At 63.4% G+C, this 9,359-nt stretch overlaps 1 protein-coding gene across 1 annotated transcript in view; it reads right to left on the bottom strand.

The window, feature by feature from the left end:
* Positions 1-561: 561 nt before the first annotated feature.
* The window catches only part of ABTB2 (ankyrin repeat and BTB domain containing 2), a 137,658-nt gene continuing 128,860 nt past the window's right edge, over positions 562-9,359 (bottom strand). Inside the window, exons 9-17 of the mRNA XM_084894547.1 lie at positions 9,144-9,279; positions 7,231-7,460; positions 6,903-7,081; positions 6,487-6,592; positions 6,209-6,311; positions 5,765-5,855; positions 3,791-3,859; positions 3,153-3,266; positions 562-2,065 (exon numbers count right to left, since the gene is read on the bottom strand). Coding sequence (XP_084750673.1) covers positions 1,868-2,065; positions 3,153-3,266; positions 3,791-3,859; positions 5,765-5,855; positions 6,209-6,311; positions 6,487-6,592; positions 6,903-7,081; positions 7,231-7,460; positions 9,144-9,279 — 1,226 coding nt within the window. The 3' untranslated portion in view covers positions 562-1,867. The remainder of the gene's footprint in view (positions 2,066-3,152; positions 3,267-3,790; positions 3,860-5,764; positions 5,856-6,208; positions 6,312-6,486; positions 6,593-6,902; positions 7,082-7,230; positions 7,461-9,143; positions 9,280-9,359) is intronic.

Below are 9,359 nucleotides of genomic sequence, written 5' to 3'. Positions count from 1 at the left end.
AGCATTTTAAAATTAACAGGACGTTAATGTTCACATGTGACACACGGATGAGAAACTTTCTCCTTTCAATTGAGGTCCGTAAAATCGAGGGTTTACTGAACTTGCTTCATGCCGTGGCGTCGGCAAGGGTAGGACCCGGGTTTAGGCCTTTGTGAGGCGAGTGGGGGGGCACCGCATAGCTTTTGGTGTTTTTTTTATTATTATTATTATTTTTAAAATATATATTTTATTGATTTTGTACAGAGAAGAAGGGAGAGAGATAGTTAGAAACATCGATGAGAGAGAGTCATCGATCAGCTGCCTCTTGCACACCCCCTACTGGGGATATGCCCGCAACCAAGGTACATGCCCTTGACCGGAATCGAACCCGGGTCCCTTCAGTCCCCAAGCCGACGCTCTGTCCATTGAGCCAAACCGGTTTCGGCTGGTGGTTTTTTTTCTTCTGAGAGACAAGAACCCGAATGACCAGGGAAACCGGCTCTGGGTTCTCGTCCTGCTCCTACACGGACTTCTCCCCGCTCTGAACTCGGAGCAGCTCTACCAGGAGCGACGAGGCCAGGGTCATTGTTCACGGGAGTTTATTGTTAATAAAACCATAGTACATTTACAATAAGTGACATTAATGTACACAGTATCATACAATATTATAGCAATAAAATACGCCTCTCCTCTGTACATCCAGCTCAAGCAGCTAGTCGAAAATATTTCCCAGGATCGCAAGCCCTGGCGGCTTTCAAGACACCGCCTGAAGCGCCCAGGACTTTGGGTGAATAAATAGTTTCTAAGGTGCGGCCGGACAGCTCGGGAAGGCTACACCCGAGTGGGCTGTCCAGAGCGCCCCACCCCCAGTGTCTGGTCCATAAATAAGACGCGTGTCCAGGCCCGATGCCGCTCTCCGCCCAGCAGAGCCCGGAGCCTGCAGGCCGGCAGGTAGGAGAGGGGAAGCCCTTTCCCCCGGCCTTCCCCTCTGCCTGGTCCTGCAGTGCCCGTCCCTTAGCTCCCCGAGACTGGCAGCTCCCAGCGAGAAGGGTGTGCCCCGCTCCCAGTCCAAATTCAAGGACGGTTCGCTTGAGAGCTCTGCTTCCTGAGCCCACAGAGACAGCCTGGCCCCAGGCCTGGGGGATCAGGCCCTGAACCAGCAGCAACAACAGGAGCCGAGGCCACCGGGCTCCGTCGGAAAGCTCGGAAGGCATCAGCTGGGGAACTGCCTTCTGCCCCTAACTGAGCAGGTTGGCGGTCCCCAAAGAGGCCCTCTGTAGGCCCAGAAACCAAAGAAAACGCAACTCAAAGTGACCCTGTGTGCAGGCCAGGCTCCCCAGGCCTCTGGGAGGCCCGTAGCCAGCCTTTCAAAGGCACGACCTTGAGGAAGAGGTTCAGAGACTGGACACTGAGGAAAAGTATTGGCTTTGGAATGAGATGGCCTGGGGCCCAGACAGAGTGTATATCCTATATATTCGTAGGAGGCCAGGAGCCAGGGCCAGGCTGAGCTCACTGAGGTCCGAGGAGCATCCTGGACGCTGCTCAGAGCAGAGGGGAATCAGGATCAGCTGCCCGCCGCGGAGAGAAGGGGCGCACGAGGTGAGTACACGGTGACTCTCCGGGTGCAGAGGGCCCCCTGCTGGCCACAGCTGCCCTTTCCCGTTACTGGTTGAGCCATCAGCTCTGGGACCAAGGGGTTGAGGGTGCGGCTGCCTGGTGACAGGTGGCTCAGGGCACATCTAACTACCCAAGGGCAGACAGACACCAGAGGGAGTCTGGGGGAGGAGAAACAGCCCCGTGTGCCTGGCTCCGAGAGGTCCTAGAACCAGCCCCGCAGGGGGGCTCTGGCTACACTGTGGTCCAGAGCTCCCAGCCTCCCCCACCCGCCTCACACCCGGGAGGTGATGTAGACGGAGTGCACGCGCTCGGCCAGCGTGCTCTGCAGGTCCTGCAGCGGGTCCAGGCCCTGCACCTTGCTGCTGCGGCCGTAGATGAGCTGCCGGAAGGAGTCCTGCTCCAGCAGGGCCTTCATGTGCTTCAGGAAGAAGCCCTCGCAGAACAGGGCCAGCTCGGGGGCGTTGTGGATCTGCGGGGACGGAGGAGGGGTGAGACCCACGGGCCAAGGCCTGGGGGAGGCACGCCCTGTCTGCAGCTTGAGGTCTCCCTCCCGCCCCCTTATCGGAGTTCCTTCCCGAAGCACCTCCTTCAGGTTGGACTGCCTGGGTTCCAATCCCAGCTGCACCACCAGGAACGTCTCAGGCCTACTGTCCCATGGGGGTGGTGTACTGAATGGCCTTATCCCCATTGGAGTGGAAGCTCCTACTAAGGCCAGGGACTGTCCCCTGCCAGGTGGACATGAGGGGTCACGAGGTAGATGCTGAGGAACTTCTAACTCAGCAGATACCGAGGGACTGCTCCGGGCGCCAGGTGCCAAGGCCATCCCTGCACCGCGCTCTTAGAGCTGATGCTCTGGTCTGGGGGATCAGAGGAGCCAAGGTAACGGCACAGGCAGGCTCAGCGCCGGTAGGAAGCAGATGGCAGCAGCAGCCTTGTGAGGAGCGTGGAGGGCCCCCCAGAGGAGGGGGTGCTTCTCGCAGGAGCGCTGGAGTAGGAGCAAGCTGAGGGGACAGGTGGCATGTGGCGAGGGGGCATCAGTGGGGTGAGGGGGCATCAGTGGGGTGAGGAGGCATCGGAAGAGATGTGGGCAGGGCCCCAGGGGCCTCGTGAAGCTTGGCGAGGGGTAGGATTTTAGTTAGCCTGGAGGCAGAGTGTAAGGAGGGGCGTGACAGCGGCTTGCGCACTGTGGGTGAGCGCCAGGAAGTGCGGGGGGGAGGCAGCCCAGCAGTCAGAGGTAATGGTGGAAACGGTGCAGGGACAGGGCCTAGCTGTAGGAGTTTTTCTTTCAAAAACCAGATGTAACTCCCGAGTCTGCCCAGGCGGTCATGCCGTTTGCTGGGATGGGGGAAGGTTACAGAGACCAGGGTGGGGAGAAAACCGAGGCCCTGTGGACTGGATCTGACTCAGGCCCCACACGCGGGAGCCATGCTGGTCTCCCACGCTGCACGGGCCCCACCGGACAGCAGTGACCTCCGGTTAGAGGGCGTCACCCACCCTCCCTCTGCTCCGTGCACTGCCCGGGCGCCGGGCGAGCGGAGGGCTGTCGAGGGCCTCACCTTGGCGTACTTGTAGGTGTTGACGGCGCTCTCCACGCTGAGGGTCTGGGAGCACAGGATCTCGCAGTGCCTCTGCAGGGCGTCCAGCTGGAACAGGCTGGCAGCCGACAGCAGCTGTGGGGGCAGAGCACCTTGGGCATGTGGGGCCAGGCCGGGGCCGCCCACACCAGCAGGACACATCCCAGCGCCTCGGCTAATTTCCCTTCTAAGCCAGCCGAGTATTTGGTGGGACACCCGGTGGCACAGGACGGACAGGTGCTGGCTGGGGTTCTGACCTTAGAGGGCTGCAACACTAAAGTAACGCTTTGTCCACAGGGCCTGGCCCGGTGCCCGGCGGCAGCAGGTCCGTTTTCTAAGCGGGAGGAGGTGAGGGGGAGGCCCAGCCATCTTCTAATCCTCCAGGGCCTACAGCCCCCACTGGGAGCCCCTTCCTAACCCCCGGTGTGGCCAGGAGGTCAGGCTCCCTGGGGCATACCATTCCCCAGGCCCAGACGGGCCCTTCCTGTCACACAAAGAAGGACCAGAGGCACCTCCCTCCCCTCCTGTCTCCAGAGGCTGATGATGGGCTTGAGACCTGGCAGGTGCCCTGACAGGTGGGCACTGGGCCCTGTGCCCGACCGAGTCGGCCAGAGCCTCACCTCCAGGATGTCGGCGGTGGGGATGTGCATGGATTCCGTCCCTCCGTGGTACAGATACTGCATCATCATCTGCAGCGAGAAAGGCCGCGTGAGCGCCAAGTGGGACCCGAGTGCCGGTGTCCTCACCGGCCCCCCGAGTGCCACTCCAGCTGCCCCGTGGACCTCAGCCAGGCCCCCGTCCGCAGGTCCTCCAAATCCCTCTCAAGCTGAGACTCAGGTGTGTGTTTTCCGTGGAAAGCAACCTCAGAAGTCCACCCCAGACCTCCCTCTCCTGACTCCCGTCAGCCAGGGCATCTCCCGCGCCCGGGAGGGAAGATGTTTTCACAGCCGGACACTGAGGCCCGAGGAGGGAAGCTGGCGTGGCTTAGGCCACTCGGGCCCCGTGACTCCCACACCAGCGCCCTCCCAGGGCACCAGGCACCCTGCTGATCACCTCCTTTTACCTAAATTCTAAATACGGGGCTGGGAGGGAGGGAGGTGGGCTCTGAGGGGATGCCAGTCCAGCCGGCTATCCTCAGAAGCCGCCTCAGCTCCCCTGTCTGTGCCGGGACTCCTCGTGGAGGTGAGAGCCAGATCTGCGCCCTCCTGGAGCTGTTCCCTTGGAAAGAATGCACAGAGCCTCTGGAGAGCCTCCGGAGTCGGCCCGAGGGCACCTAGCTGGTGGGCCTGGAGGGGAGCTCTGTTCAGGCCTGCTGAGGCCTGAGTGACAGCCGTGCCCTCCCGCTGCAGCCTGGGGAGGTTCCCAGCTCGAAGGAGGCAGTGTCCCGGGCTGGCTGAAGAAACGGCTCCAGCAGGGAGCTGGCAAGTGTGTGAGTAAACAGCCCCGGCTGCACAGTCGGGCTCTGTTTGGACGGGCCCCAGGCTGGGAGAGGCACCACGGGGTCTAGGGAAGGAGCCCAGGGAGGGGGGCCTGGCCAGCCTCATGTCAACCCAGAGCAGGCCCGGGAGACACGAGTCCCTCCCCTCTGAGGAGTGGGGCTCCATGGTGATTTCTCCACGGAATGTAGTGCCTGCCCCTCACCATCTGGGCAGCAGCCAAAACCAGCGGCCCAGGGCTGGGGATGGAGCAGGTGGGCAGGAGAGATCTCCCAGGATTCTTTGCTAAAAGACGGCCTCAGGGCAGCCCCTCGGCAAAAGGGGCCCCAGGGCGTGGGCTGGGAGCTCGCTCCTGGCCTGGAAGGCAGCCCCTGCTGCACGTGGAGAGCTGGGGGCAAGGCCCAGCCACCTGTGCTGCCTGGAGGGCACGAGGATGCAGGAGCCGCACAGAGCTGCTCCCTCGGGGCCTTGCTGGGGGCTGGTGGCCGCAGGCGGAGGGGGATGAATCTGCATAGCCTGGCACTCCCCAGGGAGGACGGAGCTTCTGGGAGACTGGCCTCCCCTTTAGGTCGAGAGCCTGTGCGGTGCTGGGCCAGGACCCCCACACTCCTTGCTTCTGGACCTCCGTCTAGAGACTTGCAGCCAGAGACCTGCAGTCGCCACTTTCCAGAAAGCTCTCAGCTGGGGTTCGGCTGAGGTCCCAGCCTGTCTCCTGACCTCGCCTGGCAGCCAGCTGTGCAGCTTCCATTATGCAACCTCTGCTGCTCTCCAAAGAGCAGAGATCAAAGACCTGCCCTCGCTCTCTGCCGCAGGGTGGACTCCTCCTGCCCTTCTCTGCTTGGCCAGCCGACCGAGTCCCCACACGTGTGGCCACCACCCACCTCGGAGGTCAGGGTGCTTGCTGCCTGTGGTTCTGTGTTGCCAGCAGGCGCTTGGGCCCCCTCCCTGCTGGGGGAGCTCGCTGAGGCCCGAGGCTCGCACACGGGGCACGCCTGTTCTCACACATGTCGGTGTGCCCAGAGCCTCACGCTGCAACCCCACCATGGAACGGCTACCGTGGCCTGGACGCTCCGGCCTGGCCCCGATGCAGCAGGACACGGTTGCAGTGGAAGGCTGTGACTGACTCCCCCAAAGCGTGCAGCCCCGAGACCCACCCACCTGGAAGATGTGGTACTTCATGTCGCTGATCTCGATGGTTTTGCTGCTGTCGCCATCTTGTTCTGACTTATTGGTCATCAGCGTCTTGAACCTGGAGCAAGGGGACGAAACCAGTGGACGTGACTTCCTCTGTCACTGTGCGTGATGGCACCGTCCGTCACCGGACCGGTCACCGGGAGACGGAGTGATTTAAAAATGACTGCCGCGCTCCCGGAGTGATTTCTCATTGAATGACACTTCACGTCACCTGGCTGACTGCTGGGGCCAGCCCCGCTCTGTCCCCACCGGAATGACCAGGACGCCTGTGGCCAGGAGATGGACTTTTCGTTCCAGAATATTTGTTTTCTAATAAAGACGATGACCTCGGTGCTCTCGGCCCCGTGTCCCCTGTGGGCGGGCGGGCGGAGGGGGCGGAGGGGGCTCTGGGATGCATGTTAGACCCACCTGTTGGACGCCGTCACCAGCAGGACTTTATGTGCATAGAACAGCTTGCCCTCCACGAGGAAGGTCACATCCGACATCTCCTTGTTGTTCAGAAAGTGGGGGTCTGTGCGAAAGGGAAGGAAGGAGGGAGATGACTGAGGAGCCCGCCTCCGGGGCGTGAGGGGGTTCAGAGGGAAGAACAAACAGGCCAGGCCCTGGCCGCGGGGAGAGGAGAGTGAAGGCGCGAGGGAGGGCGGTGAGGAAGGCCTGGGAGGCTGGGCTGGCAGGTGGCACCTCACCTAGTCGGGCGGGCAGGGTCTTGCGGATCTCGGGGATGCTGGGGATGGGGCTGCTGCCGTAGCAGTGCGTGAAGATGGCGGCCAGCTGCTGGATGACCGAGTCGTTCTGTGGGGAGGCAGAGAGCCCGTGAGCCCGCCTGCCGGGGCGGGTACGCCAGGCTGACTTCAAAAGCTCGGGATTCGAGCAGCCGCTGTCCTCTGTTCCTTCTGGACCTGCCTCAGCACCTGTTCCTTCATCCCAGCTTCCCCAAATGGCTTTTCTGGCCAGCCTCCGGCCCGGACAAATGCGTGGCCTCTGCCCTCGGCAGCCAGGTGTTGCCTGTGTGCTTGGGGGTGTCCCCGTGTCTGCCCTGTGGTCTGGCTCAGGGCTGCGGGCTCTGGAACATAGGCCTCCTGAGCGTGGGGTGGACACCCACCTTGCTGGTCTTGAGGATGGTGAACATGAGCTGCAGGCCCTCGGTGACCAGCTCCTCGTTGTACTCCTCCTCCTTGAGGGAGCCGAAGTCCCGCAGGAGGCTCTGCACCACGGAGTACCGCGACTGCGAGAAGGAGGTCCTCAGCGACTCGATCCACACGTGCAGCTTCCAGGGGACGCCTGGGCGGGCGAGGGGCCGCAGTCACTCCCTGCGAGCACTCCCACAGAGCAGACCCCCGAGCCCGCCCCCACCGGCCCCCTTTCTGGAAGGCTGTCAGAAGAGCACAATGTGTGTGTGTGTACGCACGCACGCACGCCCCGGGCCTCACCCAGCGCCCTCAGCTCCATGGTGATGTCCACGTAGCCGTGCTCCGCGCTGTAGTACATGGCCTCCTGCAGGGCCTTCGTGCGGGTCCGGCTCAGCCGCACGGGCCCCTCGCCGCCGCTGCCCTGGCTGGACGCGTCGCTTTCCTCCACGCCCTCGGCCAGGATCTCCTCCAGGGACAGCACGTCCGCCTTGGCCTGCTGCGGCTGCGTCAGGAGCTTCCGCAGGACGTTCCTGTGGGCCAGGGGCCGAGAGCCCGTGAGGTCCCGCCGCGGCCTGGAGGCTGCTCTGGGACACCCGCGCACAAAGCACTCAGGATCTTGCCCACCCAAGCAGGTGGGACCGGGGGATGGGGCGGAGAGGGGTCCCAGTGCCTCTCGGCCCCAGCAACTGAGGGAGGCTGCGGGGAGCCAGCCCTCCTGCCATCCTGGCATTGCTGAGGGTATTGCCCTCAACCAGGTTGCTCCACCTCTGAGCCCCGACTGCTTGTCTGCAGACAAGGCGTCGAGCACCCTCTCCAGGAGCTCACCCGGGGCCAGTGGCAGCCTCAATGCAGAGCTGACCCACAGCAGCCCGAGATGGCGTCCGGCCTTACACGAGTGTCCGCAGCGCAGCCACGCGCATACGGACTCCCTCCCGTTAACAAGAACGTGAAGGCGAGTGTCACACAGAATTCGTTCACGTACGAACGTGTAGAACGTCAGGCCCCTACACTTGCCACTGCAGCCTGTGAGGTCGGGTGAGGTCCCGTGAACACTCATTTAGGGGAGATGCACACAACGGGAGGCCCCCGTGGGCAGATGTGGAGGCCCCGACCCCTGGTTCCAGGCCCCAGGTCCTGTCACATCCTGCGGCTCAGGCCTGGGGCGGCTGGGGCGGGGCAGGGCCAAGGTCCCTGGGGGCTCACTTCCTCCTCACGCCCCTCCCCACTCTGATGGAGGCCAGGCTGTGCCAGGCAGCCCAGCTCACGGCCCAGAGACCTCTGGCAGGACCTGGGGTCACTCCAGAGAGTGAGGCAGGTGAGGAGGCTGCGATGGGGGAAATACAGGTGCCGGGTGGGCAGAGGGGTCGTGATATGCAAGCTGGTCGCTGAGGGCGAGGATGGCTGCAGGGGTCTTCAAACTACGGCCCACGGGCCACATGCGGCCCGCAGAGGAGTCTGATCCGGCCTGCCATGTTTTTTGGGCAGTGAGCGCAGCCGAGGTGTTACAGTAGGAATTAGTAGTTCATATAGTCCGGCCCTCCAGCTCTCTGAGGGACCGTGATCTGGCCCCCACTTTAAAAAGTTTGAGGACCCCTGGCTTAGGGGGTGAGGGTGGGGGCAGGAGCAGCAGGTGCAGAGGGAAAGTGGGGGAGCAGACCGCAGCGAGGGCACCGTCTGGCTTTGAGGTCAGTGTGTGGAACGGGAAGCAGGTGTCCACCTGGCCTCTTCCTCCTAATCACCTCCTTCCTGTCTCCCTCTGCTCCCCGGGAGCTGCCTAACGGCTCTGCCCTCAGCCTGCTGCCGCCCATCACACCCCTGGGCAGGCGTGGCCCCCACGAGCCCTGCCACCATCTGCCCCGGGCAGGACGTGACTTCCCAGAGCCCCGGAGCCTGTGGTGGCCGAGCCATCTGCTGAGTGGAAGCGTCGGGAGCCGCTTGGCTCCAAACCTCCACCGAGCATGGAAGGGCTGAGGCCCAGCAGCGGCCCCACAGTCACAGGGCAGAGTCCAGGGAACCGGGGCCTGCCTGGAGCGTCTGGAGCCTCAGGCTCCGGTCCCCAGGCTGCAGGGGCCCTCCAGCTTTGGGGCCTGGGCCGGTACCCCCTTCTGGTCTGGTGAGATCTCCAGCCAAGCCCTTCGCTCCCCGCTGGGGAACCTGGCTCCCGGGACCTGGCTTGTGCCCTCACATCACGGGGGCGGGGGCCCAGCGGGTACCTGTGGCCGTGGGCCGCCGAGTAGCTGAAGCAGTTCATGTCCTCGTGGAGGGAGGAGGCCATGCCGTTGGCCTCGAGCACGCTGAGGAGGGGGTCCGCGCCGCGGCTCAGCAACAGGCTGACCAGCTCGTAGTTCCCTGAGAGACAAGGCGGACTGAGCGCGTGCCCACCACGCACTGCGCTGCCCTGTGCCGGGCCTGCCCGGGCACCGAGCGCA

The sequence above is a fragment of the Pipistrellus hanaki genome, assembly GCF_964339955.1.
Source record: "Pipistrellus hanaki genome assembly, chromosome: 9".
NCBI classification, from domain to species: Eukaryota; Metazoa; Chordata; class Mammalia; order Chiroptera; family Vespertilionidae; genus Pipistrellus; species Pipistrellus hanaki.
Note: the sequence above shows the minus strand (reverse complement) of the source record. Positions and strands in the feature narration are given on the sequence as shown.